At 67.7% G+C, this 23,765-nt stretch overlaps 2 protein-coding genes across 4 annotated transcripts; one reads left to right on the plus strand and one right to left on the minus strand.

Moving 5' to 3' along the window:
- Positions 1–64: 64 nt before the first annotated feature.
- On the plus strand, positions 65–2,887 carry SLC35A4 (solute carrier family 35 member A4). The gene has a single exon (XM_014578003.3). It carries the CDS (start codon positions 65–67, stop codon positions 1,040–1,042), a length of 978 nt encoding a protein of 325 aa, XP_014433489.2. The 3' UTR covers positions 1,043–2,887.
- On the minus strand, positions 2,559–22,086 carry LOC142818695 (uncharacterized). Of its 3 annotated transcripts, XM_075900057.2 has the most exons (17): positions 21,332–22,086; positions 21,136–21,187; positions 20,195–20,280; positions 19,910–19,957; positions 18,408–18,548; positions 14,883–14,960; positions 13,903–13,985; positions 11,427–11,561; positions 10,676–10,789; positions 9,863–9,993; positions 8,745–8,962; positions 7,224–7,307; positions 6,437–6,557; positions 5,988–6,136; positions 4,500–4,646; positions 3,620–3,769; positions 2,559–2,753 (listed from the first exon to the last, which is right to left on the minus strand). In XM_075900057.2, the coding sequence occupies exons 1-17, from the start codon at positions 21,434–21,436 to the stop codon at positions 2,559–2,561; spliced, it is 2,037 nt and encodes a 678-aa protein (XP_075756172.2). In that variant the 5' UTR covers positions 21,437–22,086. The 3 variants fall into 3 exon arrangements, with proteins under 3 accessions (XP_075756172.2, XP_075756170.2, XP_075756176.2); XM_075900055.2 differs by having other exon boundaries at positions 21,136–22,086; XM_075900061.2 differs by lacking the exons at positions 2,559–2,753; positions 6,437–6,557 and having other exon boundaries at positions 3,633–3,769; positions 21,136–22,086.
- Between the last annotated feature and the right edge of the window lie 1,679 nt (positions 22,087–23,765).

Below are 23,765 nucleotides of genomic sequence, written 5' to 3' on the forward strand. Positions count from 1 at the left end.
TGGCATCTCCTGAGGCGCTGACCGTGAGGTGCTACCCTTTACCTCAGCTGGGACCCGCTGCCTCATGGGAATACTTATTGAGAATGGTAGTCCTGCTGGCTCCCAGCTCCGCCCTGTGACTGGTGGGCTGAGGAGAGGGCTGTGGGCACTGATGCTGGTTCTGTCTGTTACTATCTATGGCTCCCATGCTCCCCTCCTGACTCTGTGTAAAGTGGATGGGAAGATCCCGTTCAGCGCCTCGTCTGTTGTGGTTCTTACCGAGCTGACCAAGCTGGTGCTCTGCTTCGTGTCCCTGCTGACCTGGGACCGGCGGCAGCTGGGAGTGTCTCTGTCCTGGCGCCACGCTGCCCCCTTTGCCCTGTCTGCGCTGCTCTATGCTGCCAACAATAACCTGGTGGTTCACATGCAGCTCTTCATGGATCCCAGCACCTACCAGGTCCTGAGTAACCTGAAGATTGGCAGCACTGCTCTCCTCTACAGCATGTTCCTGCACCAAAGACTCTCTTTGCACAAGTGGCTGGCCCTCTTCCTGCTGACAGCCGCCGGCGTGAGCTACGCCTATGGCGGCCTCCAGGACGTGCAGCACGCCCCCAGCTCCTCAGACATGCAGCTGCACGTCACCCTGCTCGGCTTGCTGCTCATCTCCGTGTACTGCCTGATTTCGGGCCTGTCTGCTGTCTACACCGAAGTCATCCTGAAAACCCAAGGTCTGCCCCTGGCCCTCCAGAACCTCTTCCTTTACTCCTTCGGCGTCCTGCTGAACTCCGCGGTCCATCTCTTGAGCAGCGGCGGGGCTGGGTTCCTGGACGGCTTCTCTTTCTGGGTGCTGGTAATCGTGCTCAGCCAGGCCCTGAATGGCTTGATAATGTCTGTGGTCATGAAGCACAGCAGCAACATCACCAGGCTCTTCGTTATCTCCTGCTCCATGCTCGTCAATGCCCTCCTTTCCGTCCTGCTCTTCAGCCTGCAGCTCACGGCCTTCTTCTTCCTCGCTGTCCTGCTGATCGGCATGGCCGTTCACTTGTACTACGGAGTCAGATAGATAGACTCCGCTTTGCAGCTCTGGGGGAGATGCCTGGAAGGGAGGCCACAGCTGGGCTGTTGGGGGGCAAGTGCTTGTTGCTTTTTTTAATCTCTTTTTTATGTAACATGCATCAGTCTGGCCTGGATGCTCCTAAACGGCAGATTCCCTTCGGAGCCCACCCCCTGAGGTCAGGGACAAGCAGTACGCTGTAGCTGAACGCGACTGGCTATCCCAAGCCGCTAGCTTGTGCGCTGCAAGGAGTTGCACGATCGCTGTGTGGCACGAAGGAGATTGGTCGCTGCGGGACAGGACGTGTTTGTGGCACGGGCTCTCTGTCCTGCGTGGTGCTGGTCTCTGCAGCATCAGGCCCAATGTTTCCCTTTTGGGGGAGGGGTGAAAGGGCTTCCTTGTGAAGGCTAAGCCAGTGGCAGTAACAGCTGTTTAACGAGGTCCTCTGGGCCCACCCCCCATTTCCCCTGGTTGCCTGAGCTCTGGGCCTTGGGTCCTCTCTTGGAGGGCTCCGAGCGACTTGCTACAGCTGAGCAGCACCGTTCCCAGCTCAGGGACCCCGTGTGTGATGCAGGCTGCTTCCTTCTCTCTCTGGCTGCTGATCCGGCCTGCACAGATCCAAAGTGCCTTGGGACGGGGCCTAGACCCGGTCTGCGCAGCCCTGTGCAGTGAGCTGCCTGGAGCCCTTGGTCTCATGCAGAGCCGGGCGCGTCTCCTCTCTGCTGCTCTCACCTGTTACAAAGCACCAAAGCCCTCCTCTGGCAGCGGCCATGCTCTGCAGCTGTTCCTCCTCTCCTGGCGCGCTGCCCATCTCCCTCTGCGCAGGCCTCTGCTTGCCCCTGGGGCACAAGCAGCTGGAGCACGGCGACTGCTTAGCCTGGACAAGTGGTGGGTTGGTGTCTGGATTTGTACCGACTCAGGTTTGACCATGGTCAATTCGTGTCCCCCCCCCCAATGCGCCAACTAGCAACGCCTGCTCCGGTGCTGCCTGTGGTATTAAACCTGCACTTTCCCAGCCCTTGTGCCTGTCTCATTTCTGTCTGCTGGAGGGCAAGGAGACTGGTTGCACCAGAGGCCCTCGTCTGACCTTTAAATACCCCTTAAAACAGTTAACTGGCTAATGAGTGCCCTATATGTTACCTGGTGGGGGGCTGGTACAGAGCAGCTGGGGCTTGGATCCAGCTGCCGCTGTGGGGCAGGGGCCCCGCCAGTCGGGCTGCTCCAGGTGGCCATCATAGACCCCTCGGCTTGGAAGAGACCTCGGGAGGCCCTTGAGTCCAACCCGCTGCGCAGACGATAACCAGTTCCCGGGAACCCTGCTGCTTCCCAGGTACCCAGTTAACTTTTCCCATCCCAGCCTCCTCGGAACCTCTGAACACGCTGGTGACTGGGAATCGCGTTGGTTTATTTCAGCCGGCCCTGCCTGGGCTGTAAGAGAGGCTGGCCCAGGGTTACCCAAGTGGCCTCTCCCTGCCCTGCTGCCGGTGGCTCCCTCGGGCAGATACGTCTGCCCAGTGCACTGGTGCTATGGCCCTGCTCGGCCTCCTGGCTCTGTCTGCACGGCACGCTCGGTGCTGCCCGGCTGGCGCTGTGCCCGGAGCTGCTGGTTCTGCGCAGACAGGGAGATGGAGTCCTGGAGTGTCTCCTGCAGCAGCTTCCGGTACCGTCGCTCCCGCGCCTCAGTCTGCTCCTCCGAGAGCCCCCGATAAGCCCGAAACACCTGTGGAGAGCAGGGGGCCCCTGAGCCGTGGCCTGCCCCCGCCCTGCCTCAACACAGGCATCCAGAGGGCTGGGGCTGGGGCAGGCTCAGGGCCTGGGGCCGGGTGTCTTTCCCTGATGCCTCTGCAGCAGGGACCAGCTGAGGCGCCATCCCTGCTGCCCGGGGCGGAAGCGGGGGACGATGGTGCCGTTCTGAAGAGCCAGTTTCACAGGAAGTATCCCCTGCTCTGTGTAAGGGCTCAGCCAGCCACCTGCCCGGGCGCGGCGGCTTCTTGCTGCCTGGCCATCTCACACCCAGCTGTCCGCTGGGGATTTACTAGCCAGGCCTGGGCCGGAGGCCTGCAGGCCCTAGCTGGCTAACTGGCTTTCTCAGCAGGCTGGGAGAGGCTGTGAAGACCCAGGCTAGTTGGCCGTGCAGAGAGGGAACAGTGCTATGGGGCTGAGGGTGCCCCATATGTTTTCCTGTCCGTGTGTGGAATAAATCGGCTGTGCACTCAGCCATGTGTGACTGTGCACCACCAGTACACAGACCTGGCTGTGGGCAGTCTGCTGAGCAGCTGGGCAGCACTGGCCTTTCTCCTGCACGGCCGCCCAAGCGCCCAGCTTACAAGGAAGCCTGGCCAGCACCCCGATATATCGCCCTCGAGCCAGGCCCGAGGGGCTGCCGGGTAGAACTCAGCCCTTGCTCTGCTGAGTCTGCCCACAAAGGGGGCGCCTGGTGCCAGCCGGTTCTGGGGCGGGACTGGCCAGTGGGCGACAGGCTGCCCAAGGCGTTGCCCGGGGAGCCCCGACCCCCCCGCTGAGGGGACTGGCTCCCAGTGGGCTGCCGGGGCCGGACCCAGGCCGTTGAACCCTGTAGCAGGTGACCTGGAGGACGTGGTGTTTGTGAGTCTCCGCTTCCCAGCGCTGCTGCTGCCACAGGGCCTCCAGGTCCTTCTCCGCCTCGGCCTGCTCCCGCCGCCGCGCCTCCAGCTGCAGGGCCAGCAGCGCCCTCTCCTGCGGCCAGCGCGGCGCGTCCTGGGGGGGGGCGAGAGCCCTCGGGCAGCTGTGGGGAGTCGCCCTGGTCCCCGCAGACGGGCTGGGGCCCTGCCCAACCACCCGGCCGGGAAGGGGCCCTGCCTCTGGCTGTCCAGGCAGAGCACCCAGGCGCTGGCCTCCCCTCGCAGGGCAGCCCTGGGAAGGCTCCTTCCCCGCCCCGCATGCACGCCGGCCTCTTCCTGCCTGCGCCCCACTTGCCCTTCAGTCTGAGCTGGGCCCAGGGGAGGGGCAAGGCAGGTGGCAGTTCAGTGCCTCACCTGGACTAGCTTCCCCCGAGCTCCGCAAGGTCCCCTTTGCCCTCCCCAGCGGCTTATTGCCCCAGGGGCCCTGCTCCTGCCTTGGGGCTGTGTGTTCCCTTCTCTCCGAGCTGGCAGGCGGTTGCCCCCGAAGCTGCCTCCACGGCGGGGCCAGGACCCTCCCTGGGTCGGTGCCACCATGGCCCCCGGGCAGAGGCTGCCGTGCAGTGGGAGAGCCTGCGGATCAGGGCAGCAGCTCCAGGGACCCCTGTGCTTGGCTGCCCGCGTCCTGCTGCCACCAGAGCCTGTGCCTAGGCCCGGGGTGCGGCCCCTAGTGCCACCAAATGCCTGTTTCCCTCCGCGCCGGCCCGGCAGCCTGGGCTGGCCGGCTGCAGTTCTACGGCCTGGCCCTGGCCTGCCAGCTGGGACAACGGCCCTGGGCCCGGGCCCTGGCCACCCCATCCCCCACTCACCTCCTGGCTCCCCGCTTGCTCCTCCAGCCTCAGGGCTTCCTGCTGGATGAGCCGCTGGTGCTGCTCCTGCAGCCGCTGCCTCCTGGCCTTGGCAGCCGCAAACTGCTGCTCCATTGTCGGGCGCGGCGCCAAGGCCCAGCTCCCCGCCTGGCAGAGAGCAGCCGGTGTCCTGCGGCCGCAGCGCTGTGGGGCAGAGGGAGCCGGGCGCGCGGCCTGGGCCCCTCCGCCTTGGCACGTGCGTGCGTGGGGGGCGCTGAGTGTGGTGCCGGAGGGGCCGCGGCCTGGCCCCAGGGAGAGGCAAAGTAGGGAGCGTGAGACGGGGATGAGCCTGCCTGTGTCCCAAGCTGCGTGTCTGGGGGCTCCGGAATGGGTGACAGGGCCGGGTGGGGCTGCGGGGGGTGGGGGGGTCTCTGCCACGCCTGCCCGGCACACGCAGGCAGGCGCGTGGCCCTTGTGCTCTCAGCCCAGCCCCCGAGCCAGCCTGACTGAGGCAGGGAGCTCAGCTGGGCCCGGGGGGAGGGACAAGCGGGGCCTCACCAGCCTGTCCCCTCCTGTGACTGCCCTGTGGGTCCCCTCTGTGCTCTGAGCGGCTTTCCCACGGGCTGGCCACCTCCCCAGCGCTCAGCCTCCCTGCGGGGACCCCTGGGAATGGGTTGTCTGAGGGAGGGCTGCAGCCTGGCGCCGAGTGGCTGCAGCCCCTGCTTCTCCCAGCAGGGGGTGCTGCATGGCCGGCTGCAGGAGCACTGGCTGTGGCTGGCTTCTCCCCGGGGTGCGGCTGTAGGATCAGCGAGAGCAGGGCCCCCGGGGCGATCGCTGTGGCCCAGCCCGGCGTGGCAGTGCTGGCCGGGCAGCGAGATGGCGCTAGAGCAGCGGCCTTGGGGAGCTCAGTCCCAGCAGAGGGCAGGGGGTCAGCTCCCTCCCACCGCAGACAGCTGCGATTGTGAGCCCGGCTGGGGCTCCCAGCAGGTGCAGGGAGCTGGGGTGGCTGCACCCACAGCCCATGCAGGGTCAGGCCCCTTAGTACTACCCAGTGTGGGGCAGGGAGGGGGGGCTCGATGGGGCATGACCCCTGGGGTACGTGGGAGATGCACCTCTTCCACCTGAACCGTGTAGCACCGCTGGGTGCAGGCGGCTGCCACATCCCACCCCAGAGGTGGGCGCATTTCAGCAAGTGTTTATATTGTTCGTGAAGGGCCTCGAGTTCCTGCAGGAGGAAATCCAGCCTGTAACAGAGGCCAGGCGTGGGGCTGGTATCGGGTGGGAGGAAGAATGGCTCCAGAGAAGCCACATCTCCGCAGTGGGAGCGCTGTGGCAGGGTCGGACAGAGCTCCTCCTCCTCTCTCAGACAGACAGACGCTCTCTCTCCCCGGCAGAGGGCACGGAGGTGCCGCCAGCCCTGTGACCGCGAGGTGAGCGTGTCTGGGGGATCACGCGCCAAGCTGGGCGGCAGTGGCCGTACCTCTCCCCTCCCCCGTGCCTCGCACTCACCGCGCCGGCCACGCCAGCTGTGCAGCTTGGCTCCTGTGTTCTGCTGCCTCCACTTTGCAAAGGCTTCCCCCCTGGGGCTGCTCCCTCGCTGGCGGAGAGTCCATCAAAGCGCCCCGGGCTGCTCTGGTCACTGCAGAGGGGGCCGACCCCTGACGGAAGAGGGAGGGGGAGCCGGCGATAAAGAAGCAGACTCCCCGAAATAGCCACACCAGCCCTTCCAGGCCTTTCCCTGCCTAAGGAGGCCTGGGCCCGGCAGTTTCTCTGCTTTCCAGCCAGCTGGGGTGCACCCAGTCTCCCTGTGCCCTCTGCGCTGGGCTGGGGTGAGGCTGGCCCGAAGAGAGGCCATTTGCCAGGGATTTAACACGTGAGCTGAGCCTCGGATACTGTTAGCTGCCAGGCCACCCCACGGCTGGGCCAGGATAGACCCAGCCCTGAAATTGCTCCTGCACCTGATATGTCTCCGTCTGGCTTGGGGATGCCTCTGTCCGGGACCTCCTGGCTTCTCAGCACGTCTGTCAGCACGTGGTCTGTGAGCGGCTCATCCCCCCCCAGCTGCAAAGGGATTCGACCCTGGAGAGTGGGACATGAGAACGGCCGGACTGGGTCAGCCCAAAGGTCCATCTAGCCCAGTATCCTGTCTGCCCACAGTGGCCAGCACCAGGTGCCCCAGGGAGGGTGGACCAAAGACAATGATCAAGCGATTTGTCTCCTGCCGTCCCTCTCCAGCCTCTGCCACACAGAGCCAGGGGCACCATTCCTACCCCCTGGGGCATGTCAGATGAGGCTCAGTCAAAGCAAAGCAGGGCCAGGAGCCGCTGCAGCACCGGGGACCTCTGACAAGGGTTCCCCTAGGCCAGGCCCCCTGCACACAGACTGCGTCCCAGCCCCACGCGGTCTCCTCCAGTGCTGAAGCACAGCCGTCCCCAGCCCGCCCCAGCCAGGCGCAGTGCAGGGCCCCGGCCGTTCACCTCCGACTCAGCGCTCAGTGTGGGCTTCCCGACTGCGTGGCCCAGAGCCTGAAGATTCCCACCCTGGCAACGCAGGACATGCTGGGATGAGACCCAGGGAGGGCTTGGCCGGGAGCTGCCTGCTCACAGTACAAGGCAGCTCCCTGTTGGCTTGGGGATGGGTCTGACGTTCTCTGTCTCCCCAGTGCCCATTCCCATGACGGCTGCTGGCAGAGCCGCTGGTCTGCACACACAGGGCAGCGCCCAGCAGCCAGAGTCCCGGACTCACCTGGGCTTCCGGAGGCTGGCTGCTACTTCCTTCACATGCCTCCGCCATTGCCTTCTTCTTCTCCCAGCTCTGGCTCTTCAGCACCTGAACAACAGGCCCAGGAGACATCAGTGTGTTATGCAGCACCACCACGGGGCCTGCGCACACCCAGCCACGGGCCTGCGCACACCCAGCCACGGGGCCTGCGCACACCCAGCCACGGGCCTGTGCACACCCAGCCACGGGGCCTGCGCACACCCAGCCACGGGGCCTGCGCACACCCAGCCACGGGGCCTGCATGCACACCTAGCCACGGGGCCTGCGCACACCCAGGCACGGGGCCTGCGCACACCCAGGCACGGGGCCTGCATGCACACCTAGCCACGGGGCCTGCACACACCCAGCCACGGGGCCTGCGCACACCCAGCCACGGGGCCTGCGCACACCCTGCCACGGGGCCTGCGCACACCCAGCCACGGGGCCTGTGCACACCCAGCCACGGGGCTGCATGCACACCCAGCCACGGGGCCTGCGCACACCCAGCCACGGGGCCTGCGCACACCCAGCCACGGGGCTGCATGCACACCTAGCCATGGGGCCTGCGCACACCCTGCCATGGGGCCTGCGCACACCCAGCCACGGGGCCTGCGCACACCCAGCCACGAAGCCTGCATGCACACCTAGCCATGGGGCCTGCGCACACCCTGCCATGGGGCCTGCACACACCCAGCCACGGGGCCTGCGCACACCCAGCCACGGGGCCTGCGCACACCCAGCCACGAAGCCTGCATGCACACCCAGCCACGGGGCCTGCATGCACACCTAGCCACAGGCCTGCGCACACCCAGCCACGGGGCCTGCATGCACACCTAGCCACGGGCCTGCGCACACCCAACCACGGGGCCTGCGCACACCCAGCCACGGGGCCTGCATGCACACCTAGCCACGGGCCTGCGCGCACCCAGGCACAGGGCCTGCACACACCCAACCACGGGGCCTGCGCACACCCAGCCACGGGGCCTGCATGCACACCTAGCCACGGGCCTGCGCGCACCCAGGCACGGGGCCTGCACACACCCAGCCACGGGGCCTGCACACACCCAGCCACAGTAACCTGGCTTTTCTTGCAGCAGTGTCACAGTGTTGACCCATATTTAGCCTGTGACCCACAGTCACTTCCCATGTTGTGTGCGCAACTGATGGTTCCCTCTGCAGGGGAGCGCGTCTGAATTCCATCCTGTTTACTTGTCTGGATCATTCTGAAGTTTAACCCCAAAGCATTTGCAGCCCCTCCCAGCTTTACATGTGGCTTCTTGGGCATCAGCTAACTCAGTGGCTGCTGGCTGTGCTGGGCAGCGTGGGGCTGGGCAGGGGAGGGTGGGGCTGGGCTGGGCAGGATGGTGCTGGGCTGGGCAGAGTGGGGCTGTGCTGGGGGGAGCTGAGTTGGGCAGGTTGGTGCTGTGCTGGGCAGAGGAGGGTGGGGCTGTGCTAGTAGCTTGGCTACGAGAGCCCATCCACATGCCAAGCGGCTGCTTCTCCCACCTGCAGCTCCCCCAGCGCTCTCCCCAGCTGGCGGGCCAGGCTCTGCTGGGTGGCGTGGTGGCGGCTGGCGAGGAGCTGGGCCCTCAGCTCTCGGATCGCTGCCCTCTGCCTCCCAGCCGCCTCCGCAGGGTCCCAGTGGGTCGCCGAGACCGTCTTGGCCAGGCCCCTGGCCTGCTCGGCCAGCGAGAGGGCCGCGAGGATCTCTTCTCCGGAGGCATCTGCCGGGGGAAGGGGGGAGGCGGCGTTCGGCCGAGGTGCTGGTGCAGAACCAGTGGTGCCCACTTGAGCACTGGGCTCCTGTTGGGACCCCCCCCCGCAAGCCCCCCAGGCCCCCCCGCCCAGAAGCCGCTGTGCACGTGTCACGCCAGGCAAATGCTGGTGGCACCGCAGGTCGGGGAAGTCGACGGCTTATGTCCCCCCTTCCCCCCCGCAGAGGGGCCTGGCGGCGCCCTGAGGGGCCCTGAGCCCTGCACTAGAGGGAGCAGAGGCCGGGGCTGCAGGAAGGAGAGGCTGGGGGAGGGGAGTTTGCCAGAACAACCCGTCCGTTAGCTGGGCCTGAGGCGGGCTGGCAGCGACCCCTGCAGCCCGGCCTGGCACCTGCCATAGGCTGCCCGCGCAGGGCCCGGGAGCTCTGGGGAGCTCTGAGCAGCCGGGAGCCTTCCTGCCCTCCCAGGGGGATGTGAGACCACGGCCACGTTCAGGGGACGAGTGGAGAGACGGCGCGGCAGAGACGGGCGGGGACTTAGACGTACCGGGCAGGGGCCCTGTGGGTGCTGCCTGTGAATGCCAAGCTCCCCTCCCGCACGCCGGGCGCCCGGGGCAGAGCCGAGCCGCCGCCGGCCAGCGGGAAACCTGAAACCAGCTCGGCCCTCACCCTGGACTGGGGGGTTGATCCCACCCCCGTGTGCCACGGCTCCTGGCTGCACCGAGCCGGGCGCTCGCTCTAGCTGCTGCCTCCGGCCAGGCTGGGCTCCCGGCCGCAGGCCCGTCCTGGCGGTGTCCTGGGGGGCCGGCCGGCGGCTGAGCGTGGGCAGGGCGTGGACTCAGCACCAGGGCAGAGCCCTCGCTGCGCGGAGGCCCCATCCCGCCCGGGGCACGGGGCACCACGGGGCTCGTACCTGGCAGGGCCAAACACAGCAGCAGGAACGTGAGGTTGTTTCCTTCTAGCGTCCGCTTGAGAACCCAGGGGAGGGATCCTGCATCATCCGGGAGCTCGCCCGGAGCCAGAGCTCGGCGCAGGGGCGCCAGCCTGCAGAGCCGGGGACGGGTGAGAGCCCCGGGGGGCAGGCCCACAACAGCCCTGCTGCCCTCACTCATTAGCGTGACGTTTACAATGCGGGCGAAGGCCGGCCCCACCCAGCCTGGGGCCTGTCCGTGCTAGGGGCTGCTGGCGACCGGCCAGTTTGGTCACCATGGGCCTGTGGGGGCCCCCGTCTTGTCCCCGGCTAGTGACCAGGCAGCGTGTACAGCACCTGGCGCAATGAGGCCCTGAGTCTGGCCAGTGCTATCGGCAGGCACGTACGTAACAGCGAGGCTGGGGGCTGTGAGCCCGGCTGCCATTGCTGCTGCTCACACACCGGCCTCAGCCTCTTTTTCAAATGAATGGCATGATGGGCCTCATTATCCTGCAGCAGGGAGTTCCGCAGGACTCAGTTGTGCCCAGGCTTTAGCTCTGAATGCCGCACATGGTCCCCTCGAGGCGTTGCGCTGGATATGCCATCCCAGCTCCAGCAGGGGGCGCCAGCGAGCAGGAGGCCCGACAGGCTCAGGAACTCTTGGGGGGTCTGATTTGCCCCTTAGTTTCACCCCCTTCAAAGCCGCTGGCTGACAAACTCAGACCCAGAGACGTGTCCCTCCCTGCACATTGTGACGCCCAAACTGCTGGTTCCTGGCGCCGCAGCGCGGTCCTGCCCCCCCCCCCCCATACATACGGCTCCACGCAGGGCCCAGCCCCTCGGGGGAACTCCACGATCCTGACGGCCGAGCGTCGGTGCTGGCAGCCCTCCAGGTCCTGCTCCAGGGTGAGGGTGAAGAGGCTGGCGCACCTGGGGCAAGGCGGGAGGTGAGGGCTGCGTGGGGCCGAGTGGCTGGCGCAGCAGGGCCTGGCTGCCAGTCCCCGGACAAATAACAACTTCCCCTCCCTCCCCCCCGCCAACCCAGTGCCAGGAAGCAGGGCAGGGTCTGCGCCTCCCCCCCCCAACCCAGCGCCAGGGAGCAGGGCAGGGTCTGCGCCTCCCCCCCCCAACCCGGCGCCAGGGAGCAGGGCAGGGTCTGCGCCTCCCCCTCCAACCCAGCGCCAGGGAGCAGGGCAGGGTCTGCGCCTCCCCTCCCCCCCCAACCCAGCGCCAGGGAGCAGGGCAGGGTCTGCGCCTCCCCTCCCCCCCCAACCCAGCGCCAGGGAGCAGGGCAGGGTCTGCGCCTCCCCCCCCAACCCAGCGCCAGGGGCCAGAGGGCCAATGCACAGACCCTGCCAGCCAGCAGCTTCTCCCCCTCCTGGCTTTGGGAAAGCCCCTTCCCCCGTCCCAGCGCCCTGCCGCTGCGCACACGGCCCCTCAGCCTGGCCTGGGGCTCGCAGGGGGCAGCCAGCGAGTTCACCCAGCTAAGCAGGGCCAGGCCTGCTTGGGACCGGCTGGGAGGCCTCCCCTCATGCCCCCAGGTGCCCTCCCCAGCCCCGACCCTTACGCGGCTGCCTGCTGCTCCGCCTGGGACTGCTGCGAGCACCCCTGGGGCAGTGCCGGACCCGCCAGCCCCTTCGCGTAGATGCTGGAGGCAGCTGCAGAGCTGGACACGCGGATTTCACTGGCCTCTTGCACCATCCTGGACGCAGAGAGAGGTGGGGGAGCGAGGGGCAGAGCAAGGAACCCGCTAGACCCCCTCCGCAGAGCAGGGCCTGGCTCCGTTTTAGCCCAGCGGGGGCGGGCAGCCTCGGCCGCTCCAGGGAGCAGCGGTCTCTGTGCGGATGGGGAGGCTGCCCTGGCCCAGGCGGCGATCCCCCCGGATCTACCAGACCACGTGGTGAGCGGCGCCCGGGCCTCGGCCGCGTGGTGTCAGCGTGCTGCCCTACAGCAGAGCGGCTAACGCCCCGTTCCCTCTGCCGGCCCCCGGCACGCCCCGCCGGGCTCCCAACCATTCCCAGGGCAGGGCAGCTGGCCTGCGCCCCTGCCCCTCGGCTCTGCCTGGCGCCCCCTGCTGGCCTGCGCCCCCTGCTCTGCCTGGCGCCCCCTGCTGGCCTGCACCCCCCTGCTCTGACTGGCGCCCCCTGCTGGCCTGCGCCCCTCTGCTCTGCCTGGCGCCCCCTGCTCTGCCTGGCGCCCCTTGCTGGCCTGCACCCCCCTGCTCTGCCTGGCGCCCCCTGCTGGCCTGCGCCCCTCTGCTCTGCCTGGCGCCCCCTGCTCTGCCTGGCGCCCCCTGCTGGCCTGCGCCCCCTGCTCTGCCTGGCGCCCCCTGCTGGCCTGCGCTCCTCTGCTCTGCCTGGCGCCCCCTGCTGGCCTGCACCCCCTGCTCTGCCTGGCGCCCCCTGCTGGCCTGCACCCCCTGCTCTGCCTGGCGCCCCCTGCTGGCCTGCACCCCCTGCTCTGACTGGCGCCCCCTGCTGGCCTGCGCTCCTCTGCTCTGCCTGGCGCCCCCTGCTGGCCTACGCCCCCTGCTCTGCCTGGCGCCCCCTGCTGGCCTGCGCCCCCTGCTCTGCCTGGCGCCCCTTGCTGGCCTGCACCCCCCTGCTCTGCCTGGTGCCCCCTGCTGGCCTGCGCCCCCTGCTCTGCCTGGCGCCCCCTGCTGGCCTGCGCCCCTCTGCTCTGCCTGGCGCCCCCTGCTGGCCTGCGCCCCCTACACTCACCTGCTCTGCCTGACGCCCCCTGCTGGCCTGCGCCCCCCCCTGCTCTGCCTGGCGCCCCCTGCTGGCCTGCACCCCCCTGCTCTGCCTGGCGCCCCCTGCTGGCCTGCACCCCCCTACACTCACCTGCTCTGCCTGACGCCCCCTGCTGGCCTGCGCCCCCCCTGCTCTCCCCTGCTCTGCCTGGCGCCCCCTGCTGGCCTGCGCCCCCCCTGCTCTCCCCTGCTCTGCCTGGCGCCCCCTGCTGGCCTGCGCCCCCCCTGCTCTGCCTGGTGCTCCCTGCTGGCCTGCACCCCCCTGCTCTGCCTGGCGCCCCCTGCTGGCCTGCGCCCCCCCTGCTCTGCCTGGTGCTCCCTGCTGGCCTGCGCCCCCCTGCTCTCCCCTGCTCTGCCTGGCGCCTCCTGCTGGCCTGCACCCCCCTGCTCTCCCCTGCTCTGCCTGGCGCCCCCTGCTGGCCTGCGCCCCCCTGCTCTGCTTGGCGCCCCCTGCTGGCCTGCGCCCCCTGCTCTGCCTGGCGCCCTCTGCTGGCCTGCACCCCCCTGCTCTGCCTGGCGCCCCCTGCTGGCCTGCGCCCCCCTGCTCTGCCTGGTGCCCTCTGCTGGCCTGCACCCCCTGCTCTGCCTGGCGCCCCCTGCTGGCCTGCACCCCCCTGCTCTGCCTGGCGCCCCCTGCTGACCTGCACCCCCCTGCTCTGCCTGGCGCCCCCTGCTGGCCTGCACCCCCCTGCTCTGCCTGGCGCCCCCTGCTGGCCTGCACCCCCCTACACTCACCTGCTCTGCCTGACGCCCTCTGCTGGCCTGCACCCCCCCTGTTCTGCCTGGTGCTCCCTGCTGGCCTGCACCCCCCTGCTCTGCCTGGTGCTCCCTGCTGGCCTGCACTCCCCTGCTCTGCCTGGCACCCCCTGCTGGCCTGCGCTCCCCTGCGCTGCCCCGCTCTGCCTGGCGCCCCCTGCTGGCCTGCGCTCCCCCGCTCTGCCTGGCACCCCCAGCTGACCTGCACCCCCTGGCTCTGCCTGGCACTCCCTGCTGGCCTGCGCCCCCCCCCCACTCTGCCTGGCACCCCAGACCTAAGCCACAGTTCCCCAACCCCAGGCCAGCCCTGAGTGCCACACACAGCTCTGCCACAGGTCCCTCCTGGTCCTGCCCTCCCCCGTCCAATGCTCCCTGCTGAGCCCTATTGCCTGTTCCAAGCCTGACCCCCACTCCTAGCTCAGCTGGGGCACCCCCAGCCCCACTGCCCCAGCCTCTGGCCACAGCCGGGGTGGAGCTCTCAGAGACGGCACCGATCCCCACCCAGGAGAGCAGAGAGGTGGGATCCGCTACGTACAGACCCAGCGGGGGCACGTCCAGCACGGGCAGGGCCTGGTTCCTGGGGCACAGCAGGTCCCGGGCACGTCCATCTGCACAAAGCTACAGCAGGGGCAGCATTAGAACTGAGTCGGGGCCCCCCTGGCACGGAGCCGTCCTGGCACTGAGCCAGCTCGGGGGGGGGGGGCGCCCTGGCCCGGAGCAGCGCTAGCGCCGTCCACCCCCTCCCAGCTTTTGCGTCTTTTTCTTTGGTTCTTCTTTCTGTGGGTCACGGTCACGGCCCAGCCCTGCCTCACGGCTGCCTTGGGGGGGGACCCAGGAGAGAGAGGCCGGGGTGGGTCCTGTGGTTCAACCCGCAGGCGCCCCTGGGGGCTGGGCAGGGGCAGCTCAGAGCCGCCTGGGCGCTGGAGGCTGCTCTGGCGCTGCTGGGAGCAGGCTCATGCCCTGGGACACTGGGGGAGCAGAAAAGGGCCCTCAGTGCCCATGGGCCGGCTCTCAGGCACCCCAGCTCGGCCCTCGGGCTGGGGCGTCCCCGGCCGGTTTGCAGCCCCTGCCCGCAGGGCGGTTCATGGCGTGAGGCTGCCCGGAGACCCGGGGCCCGGCTGCGCCTGGCGGGGTCGGTGCCGAGTGTTAACGCGGTGACGCCGTCTCCGTCCTGCGCCAGCAGCTCGCGGCGGGAGCGCAGGGCCAGGTGGGGAAGCGGGAGGAGGCTCCCACGGGCCGAGCAGCTGCGCCCCGAGGTCCACGGGGGAACGGCAGGAACAGCCACCCCGGCAGCCGCTCAGGGCGGGGACGTCCCGGCTCCCCCACGCCCAGCAACCCCACAGTCCTGCAGGACGCTCACCCCACGTTGGGGCTCAGACGCAGGCCCCAGGGTCCGCCGTGGGCAGGGGGGCTGCTCCAGTGGGGTATTCTAGCATCACTCAGTGGTGCAGGCCGGGGGACAGGCAGCCGGGCACCCGCCGGCCAGCCAGGGATGGAGCTCCGCCCCCGTCTTACCTGGACGAGGCTGACAGTCCGCAGACGCTCCCCGCCAGGCCCCGGGGGCTCGGGCTCCTGGAAAAAGGCTTCTATCACCTGGGGGGGGGGGAAAGGCTTAGATACCCGCTCCCTGGGGCCTCTTCTGCCACTGGGATCAGCCCTGCTGCCGTCAGCCAGGCAGGGGAGCCCCCCTCGACTTCAGGGTCCGTCTCATTCGCTCATGGAAGGGCAGGATCGGGCCCTTCGGGGGGCTGGGAGCTCAGAGCCACCCTGCCATGGGAGGGCGAGGACGGACGCAGCCCCCCAGGCTGCCTCCCTCCCCCGGGGATACCAGAGCCAAGGGATCCCTGGCTCCCATGGAGGCGCCAGTGCTGCCTTCAGTGGATGGAGCAGGGCGGGTATCAGCAGTGCCCAGAGACCCCTATGCCGCTGGAAACCTGGACTCCCGCTTTCGGGGAGCGAGGCTCACGGGGGGCGGCGGGAGGCCAGGCCGTGCTCGGAGATTAGTGTCAGCGGATGGAGAAGTGCCTCACACAGCAACAGAGGCCAGGCATGTCCCAGGGCCCCACTGGCACCTCTCTGCCCCGGACACTGCGCCCAAAGGGGACCGGCTGCCCTCTGCCCGCACACTGCACCCAAAGGGGCCCGGCTGCCCTCTGCCCGCACACTGCACCCAAAGGGGCCTGGCTGCCCTCTGCCCGCACACTGCACCCAAAGGGGCCCGGCTGCCCTCTGCCCGCACACTGCACCCAAAGGGGCCTGGCTGCCCTCTGCCCGCACACTGCGCCCAAAGGGGCCCGGCTGCCCTCTGCCCCGCACACTGCGCCCAAAGGGGCCCGGCTGCCCTCTGCCCCGCACACTGCACCCAAAGGGGCCCGGCTGCCCTCTGCCCCGCACACTGCGCCCAAAGGGGCCCGGCTGCCCTCTGCCCGGACACTGCGCCCAAAGGGGCCCTGCTGCCCTCTGCCCCGCACACTGCACCCAAAGGGGCCCGGCTGCCCTCTGCCCCGCACACTGCGCCCAAAGGGGCCCAGCTGCCCTCTGCCCGGACACTGCGCCCAAAGGGGCCCGGCTGCCCTCTGCCCGCACACTGCGCCCAAAGGGGCCCGGCTGCCCTCTGCCCGCACACTGCACCCAAAGGGGCCCGGCTGCCCTCTGCCCGCACACTGCGCCCAAAGGGGCCCGGCTGCCCTCTGCCCGCACACTGCGCCCAAAGGGGCCCGGCTGCCCTCTGCCCGGACACTGCGCCCAAAGGGGCCCGGCTGCCCTCTGCCCGCACACTGCGCCCAAAGGGGCCCGGCTGCCCTCTGCCCGCACACTGCGCCCAAAGGGGCCCGGCTGCCCTCTGCCCGCACACTGCGCCCAAAGGGGCCCGGCTGCCCTCTGCCCGGACACTGCGCCCAAAGGGGCCCGGCTGCCCTCTGCCCCGCACACTGCGCCCAAAGGGGCCCGGCTGCCCTCTGCCCCGCACACTGCACCCAAAGGGGCCCGGCTGCCCTCTGCCCCGCACACTGCGCCCAAAGGGGCCCGGCTGCCCTCTGCCCGGACACTGCGCCCAAAGGGGCCCGGCTGCCCTCTGCCCCGCACACTGCGCCCAAAGGGGCCCGGCTGCCCTCTGCCCGCACACTGCTCCCAAAGGGGCCCGGCTGCCCTCTGCCCCAGACACTGCTCCCAAAGGGGCCCGGCTGCCCTCTGCCCCAGACACTGCGCCCAAAGGGGCCCGGCTGCCCTCTGCCCGCACACTGCGCCCAAAGGGGCCCGGCTGCCCTCTGCCCCGGACACTGCGCCCAAAGGGGCCCGGCTGCCCTCTGCCCCGGACACTGCGCCCAAAGGGGCCCGGCTGCCCTCTGCCCGCACACTGCGCCCAAAGGGGCCCGGCTGCCCTCTGCCCCGGACACTGCGCCCAAAGGGGCCCGGCTGCCCTCTGCCCCGCACACTGCGCCCAAAGGGGCCCAGCTGCACTCTGCCCAACACACTGCGCCCAAAGGGGCCCGGCTGCCCTCTGCCCGCACACTGCGCCCAAAGGGGCCCGGCTGCCCTCTGCCCGGACACTGCGCCCAAAGGGGCCCGGCTGCCCTCTGCCCCGGACACTGCGCCCAAAGGGGCCCGGCTGCCCTCTGCCCGCACACTGCACCCAAAGGGGCCCGGCTGCCCTCTGCCCGCACACTGCGCCCAAAGGGGCCCGGCTGCCCTCTGCCCGGACACTGCGCCCAAAGGGGCCCGGCTGCCCTCTGCCCCGCACACTGCGCCCAAAGGGGCCCGGCTGCCCTCTGCCCGAACACTGCGCCCAAAGGGGCCCGGCTGCCCTCTGCCCGGACACTGCGCCCAAAGGGGCCCGGCTGCCCTCTGCCCGCACACTGCGCCCAAAGGGGCCCGGCTGCCCTCTGCCCGGACACTGCGCCCAAAGGGGCCCGGCTGCCCTCTGCCCCGCACACTGCGCCCGAAGGGGCCCGGCTGCCCTCTGCCCTGCACACTGCACCCAAAGGGGCCCGGCTGCCCTCTGCCCGGACACTGCGCCCAAAGGGGCCCGGCTGCCCTCTGCCCCGGACACTGCGCCCAAAGGGGCCCGGCTGCCCTCTGCCCGGACACTGCGCCCGAAGGGGCCCGGCTGCCCTCTGCCCGCACACTGCGCCCAAAGGGGCCCGGCTGCCCTCTGCCCCGGACACTGCGCCCAAAGGGGCCCGGCTGCCCTCTGCCCCGCACACTGCGCCCAAAGGGGCCCGGCTGCCCTCTGCCCCGGACACTGCGCCCAAAGGGGCCCGGCTGCCCTCTGCCCCGGACACTGTGCCCGAAGGGGCCCGGCTGCCCTCTGCCCCGGACACTGCGCCCAAAGGGGCCCGGCTGCCCTCTGCCCCGGACACTGCGCCCAAAGGGGCCCGGCTGCCCTCTGCCCCGCACACTGCGCCCAAAGGGGCCCGGCTGCCCTCTGCCCGCACACTGCGCCCGAAGGGGCCCGGCTGCCCTCTGCCCCGCACACTGCGCCCGAAGGGGCCCGGCTGCCCTCTGCCCGCACACTGCGCCCAAAGGGGCCCGGCTGCCCTCTGCCCCGGACACTGCGCCCGAAGGGGCCCGGCTGCCCTCTGCCCCGGACACTGCGCCCAAAGGGGCCCGGCTGCCCTCTGCCCCGGACACTGCGCCCGAAGGGGCCCGGCTGCCCTCTGCCCGGACACTGCGCCCGAAGGGGCCCGGCTGCCCTCTGCCCCGGACACTGCGCCCAAAGGGGCCCGGCTGCCCTCTGCCCCGGACACTGTGCCCGAAGGGGCCCGGCTGCCCTCTGCCCCGCACACTGTGCCCGAAGGGGCCCGGCTGCCCTCTGCCCCGCACACTGCGCCCAAAGGGGCCCGGCTGCCCTCTGCCCGCACACTGCCCCGCACACACACGTATATTCCTGTTTGCCCCATTCAGTGCCAGGCCGCGGGGCTCCGCTCCTCGAGGTTCGTGCCCCTGGGTGGGTTGGGCCACCTCAGCCCGGAGCCTCGAAGGGTGAAACCGGCCGGGGAGGGGGAGGCAGGCGCCAGCAGTAACCTCTGGGCCACGACTCACCTGCTGGATGATGCTGTGGTGCTGGCCAGCGCCCTGCGGCTTCGTCCCGGCCCCAGGAGCCTCCCACAGCAGCAGGGACACGCTGTAGCCAAGGGGCACCATGGCCAGCAGGGGTCGCACCAGCTCCGAGAACACCTGGTCCTGTGGGGAGAGTCGGGGCACGACCCAGGGCCCAGCCAGCCCAGGGGAGCCCGGGTGGATCTCAAACACGGGCCAGGCTGCTCTGTGCCACGTCCTGACCCCAGGCCCCCCAGCCCAGCCCCTAGCACAGGCAGCCCCCAACTCCCCCCTGGCGCTGGCCCAGCTGGGGAGGTAGCAACCCCACAAAGGCACCCAGCCATGCACAGCTGCGGCCATTTACCTGCTGGGCTGGGGCTGTCAGCTCCCCAGGCTGTGCCAGGGGCAGCATCCTAGAATCATCCTGTTCATGCAGCCCAGAATCACGTTTGCTTTTTTTGCAACAGCGTCACACTGTGGACTCATATTCAGCCTGTGGTCCACTCTGACCCCTAGATCCCTTTCCGCCGTGCTCCTTCCCAGACAGTCGCTTCCCATTCTGTGTGTGGGAGACTGATTGTTCCTCCCTAAGTGGAGCACTTTGCATTTGTCCTTATTAAACTTCATCCTGTTTTCCTCAGACCATTTCTCCAGTTTGTCCAGATCATTTTGAACTCTGACCCTGTCCTCCAGAGCAGTTACAGCCCCTCCCAGCTTGGTATCATCTGCAAACTTAATAAGCATCCTCGTTGATGAAGATATTGATGAAGATATTGAACAGAACCAGTCCCAAAACAGAACCCCACTTGTTACTTGTTTCCAGCAGGATTGTGAACCATTAATAACTACTTTCTGGGAACGGTTATCCAGCCAGTTCTGCACCCACCTTATAGTAGCCCCATCTAAGTTGCATTTGCCTAGTTTATTGATAAGAATATCATGCGAGACTGTATCAAATGCTTTACTAAAGTCTAGGTATACCACATCCACTGCTTCTCCCTTCTCCACAAGACTCGTTATCCTATCAAAGAAAGCTATCAGATTGGTTTGACATGATTTGTTCTGTACAGATCCATGCTGGCTGTTCCCTATCACCTTATTATCTTCCAAGTGTTTGCAGATGATTTCCTTAATTACTTGCTCCATTATCTTCCCTGGCACAGAGGTTAAACTGACTGGTCTGTAGTTTCCTGGGTTGTTTTTATTTCCCTTTTATAGATGGGCACTAGATTTGTCCTTTTCCAAGGGGCCTGGCCCGAGCTGGACATTATTCCAGGTCTCCGGTTCCCTCAGGGCCCGTAGGCAGAGTGGGGCTCGTGACAAGCCCCCTGGCAGCCCTTCCTCCCCGCGGGCCCACTCTGGGGGGAGGCCTGGGTCAGCCGGGGGGTACGGAGCAGGGATCGGGCCGGACCCGGATCAGCCCCTGGCTGCTGCCCCGAGCCTGCGGGGAGGCGGGAGGCCCCAGGCTTCCCCTGCCCAGCGCGGACGCGCAGACCCCACCGTACCTGCCCCGTGTCCAGGCTAAAGACGCCATCGAAGGTGAAGCAGCCCTCCTGGAACGACAGCGGCAGGGTTAGTGCCCTGCCCACCCTGCCTCCCCCAGCCCCTGCCCTGAGCGCCCCCAGCCCGCAGGGGCGTCTGGGGCTTCGTGCCCCCGGGCAGCCGGGCCCCGCCAGCCCAGGCACTACGGGAGAGGGCTGTGGAGGGGCTGAGAGAGATCCCTGGGCCCCCCCCAAGGCCCTTCCCATCCGAGTCCGGGGTGAAGACCCCCCCGCCCCGCCCAGCCCTACCTGAATGCCCTTGTCGGCCTTATCTACAAAAATCAGCCGGCTGGAGTCTTCATTCACCACCCGGAAACTCTCCTGCAGCCCCGAGCCTGGAACGCGGCGCGAGGGACCCGTCAGGGCCGGTTGCACCCGCTCCAGCCGGCTCCCGGGGGCTCCTGTCCGCCCCCCGGGGCCACGTTCCCCCCGGCGCAGGGCAGCGGGGCGGCCCCGCCCTCACGCCGCCAGGGCACTGGGCAGCTCCCGGGCCTGGCAGCGGAGGGCCAGACTGAGCCCACAGGCCGGCTGGGAAAGGGCCGAGGCGAGAGCTGAGCCGGCGCTAACCCTAACCCCCCACCATGGCACCGAGCCAGGCTGCCCTGGGCCCGGCCCCCCCGCCCCGCGTGGGGGAGCCACAACAACTGGGGCTTGATCCCAGCCCAGCCTCCCCTCGGGCTGCTCCTGCCATCGGGGAGGGGCTGGGGCGGGAAGCCAGGGCCCCTGCTGCTGCTGGCCCTGCCCCAGGCTCCCTGCAGGCGCCGGCTTGGCCACGGGCCCAGGCCCGAGAGCTGGTTGCTAAGGGGACCGGGCTTGCAGCCAGCTGAGCAGAACTGCCTGCAGGTTCCTGTTGCACTGGAGGGTCCTTCTGGCCGGCCCCGACCGACCGCGGGACACGGCCCATCGCTGCCAACTCCCAAACCACGGCCAAGGGCTGCCCCCCAGGCCTGGCCCTTCACCCGAGCCCCCCAGGACGGCCTCCCGAGGGCCCCCTGCTGCCTCCGCCCACGGCCCACTTGGGCACCAGCAGCCCACGGCGTGGCTTGGGGCGCAGCGCTGCGGAGCTTTGCCTGCCAACTGGGCCCCCCAGGCTGGGCGGGATCCATCCCCTGAGGAGACGGCACAAAGGGGCCTGATGAATTGCGGGCCCCATCCCCGGCCCCCCAGCGGCTGGCTGCCCAGCGCCGTACCTGCTGCCCGCCGGAGTCCCACGGCCGCCCGCACACACGCCTCCTGCTTGGCCTGGGAGGGAGGCACCGGAGAGGGGTGAGGGCTTCTGCCCAGGCCTGGCACTTCCAGGAGCCGCTGCCAGGGAGCTGAAGAAGCCCAAGGGAAGCCGGTTCCCCAGCTCCACAAGCGCCTGGCACTTGCCCACCACACACTCACCTGCCCAGCCTCCATAGCCGCCCCAGCTCTGCGCCCTCCAGCCAGCGAGCTCCTTTGCCACGCGAGGCGGGGGGGGAGCGGTGCAGGGATGAAGTTACCATGCATCTTTCATCCCTCTGGCCAGCCGGCCGGAGCAGCGGTAGGTGCAGGCTGTGGGCGGGGGGGGGGGAGCGGTGCAGGGATGAAGTTACCATGCATCTTTCATCTCTCTGGCCAGCCGGCCGGAGCAGCGGTAGGTGCAGGCTGCGGGCGGGGGGGGGGAGGGGAGTGGTGCAGGGATGAAGTTACCATGCATCTTTCATCTCTCTGGCCAGCCGGCCGGAGCAGCGGTAGGTGCAGGCTGCGGGCGGGGGGGAGCGGCCAGCCCAGCCTGCGAAGGGGACAGGTGTGGCCAGGGGGAGCCCAGACACGAACGGGCTCCGCCTATATCGGCACGGACCCAGTCTGGCATGTAAAAGTCAGAAGGCGTTTTGGACTCAGGCTCGCCGAGAGGCCACGTGGGAAGGCGCGTGCGGCTGGGACGGGGACCGCTCTCGCGGGGGGGCTAGTGAAAGGGGGTCTCTGTAGCCCCGGGAAGAGGAGAGAGACGCAGCTAAAGCACAACAGGAAATGGAAGAGCAACCGCCCCGTGAAAAGAGCAACTGCGTCACACGAGGGCGGCCGGGGAAATAGTGACACGTGTGTGAGAGCCTGTGCACCAGTGCGAGACGTCTGAGCGCTCGGCTGGGTGAGCGTAGTGCCTGGGGAAAGGAGGACATTGCTACAATAGGCAGCACCCAAACTTGGTCGAATGATGCTCATCAATGGGACCCGTAATACCTGGGGGCAAATGGGGTAAGTGGTGCTGCTGGGGGAGCGGCGATGGGTGAAAGCAGAAAGCCCCAGGACGTCAATCGCTTGCACGGGTCAGACTGTACCACAGCGTCTCCCCGGGCGGAAAGGCCCTGCTCGAATAGTGGGGGTTCAGCAACAGGAAGGTGGGTCTGCCCGGCTGCCCGGGATGGAACCGTGAGGGTGAAATGCTCCGGAGACTAAAGAGTCTACAAAACAGAGTCAGTAATACGGGGATTTCGAGTGTCCCCTTGTTGCCTGGTAACGTGTCACCTCAGGACGGGTGCAGACATCCCATTTCTAAGCGCTACCAACGGCTGCTTGGAGGGGCAGCTCGTCCCAGAGCCCCAAGGGGAGAAACTATTCTCGACTTGGTCCCAGGAGCGGATGCAGCGGAAGCGCTTGGGAATAGAGACCATAACGTAATTCACTTGCACATCTTTGGAGGGGCGATGCCAAAGAAACCCCTTCAAACAACTTCAAAAAGAAGAACTGCACAAAAACAAGGAAGTGGAAAATCAAGAGGAACAGTAGCCACAGAAGTGTAATGTCTTGGAAGCTGCAGGGAGACTCTTTACAAACACCATAACAGAGACTCAAACTAACTTTATAACCCCCTTGTTTGGTCAAAAACAAACAAACAAAATGCACACACACACGCATGCACACAGGCACACACGTACACACGCACGCACGCACGCACACACGCACGCACACAGGCACATGCAGGCACACACACGCACGCACGCACACACGCACGCACACAGGCACATGCAGGCACACACGTACACGCGCACGCACGCGCACACACACGCATGCACACACGCATGCACAAACGCGCACACGCATGCACACACGCATGCACAAACGCGCACGCACACACACACACATGCACGCACACACACACGCACACACACACGCACGCACACACACACGCACACAGAGCAAGAGGGCCAAAAAGTTTCATCCTGGCTAACCCACAGAGTAAATGAGACTGCGTCAAAAGGGCACCTTTTGAAAATTGCATGTCAAATCCTATGGAGAAAAATAGAAAGGACCCTAAACTCTGGCAAGACACGTGTCAAACCCTAAGGAGGCAGCCAGAATAAAAATGTGACGAGCATCTAGCAAAAGACAGAAAAACGAAGGGCACTTTTTAAAGTCCATCAGAAGCAAGGAGCCTGCCAAGCAACCACAGGGCTGATGAAGCAGCAGCTCAAACCTTTCCAGACTCCGGTACCTTCTTAGGAGTCGAGAGTCTTCTGCGTCCCCCTTGTTTTACCTCTCTTAACAATTTGCTCCCAACCTCAGACTTACACATACAAACGTACCCTAGAATCAAAGGACTGGAGGAGACCTCAAGAGATCGTCTCCGGCACTTCTGGCAGGACTAAGCGTTACCATTCTGAATCATTCCTGACGCGTGGCTCTAACCGGCTCTTTGATATCTCCAGGGATGGAGATTTCACAGCCTCCCTAGGCAATTTATCCCCGTGTTTAACCAACGGGACTGGAAGTTTTTGCTAAGGTCCAACCTAACCCTCCCTTGCTTAGGGTTGCCAGATGCTTTCATGAACAATCCCAAACATGGCAGGAAAAAAGT

This window comes from Pelodiscus sinensis, chromosome 16 (genome assembly GCF_052426305.1).
Source record: "Pelodiscus sinensis isolate ZL-2025 chromosome 16, ASM5242630v1, whole genome shotgun sequence".
Taxonomy (NCBI): domain Eukaryota; kingdom Metazoa; phylum Chordata; order Testudines; family Trionychidae; genus Pelodiscus; species Pelodiscus sinensis.

Bases quoted from the DNA above. Each gene is read 5' to 3' on its own strand.
- SLC35A4 (XM_014578003.3), top strand. From the start codon at position 65: ATGGGAATACTTATTGAGAATGGTAGTCCTGCTGGCTCCCAGCTCCGC.
- LOC142818695 (XM_075900055.2), bottom strand. From the start codon at position 21,436: ATGCATGGTAACTTCATCCCTGCACCGCTCCCCCCCCGCCTCGCGTGG. The intron at 18,549-19,909 runs GTACGGTGGGGT...CTCTCCCCACAG, and splicing joins TTAGCCTGGACACGGGGCAG to GACCAGGTGTTCTCGGAGCT. The intron at 2,754-3,619 runs GTCACCTGCTAC...TGCTCTCCACAG, and splicing joins ACAAACACCACGTCCTCCAG to GTGTTTCGGGCTTATCGGGG.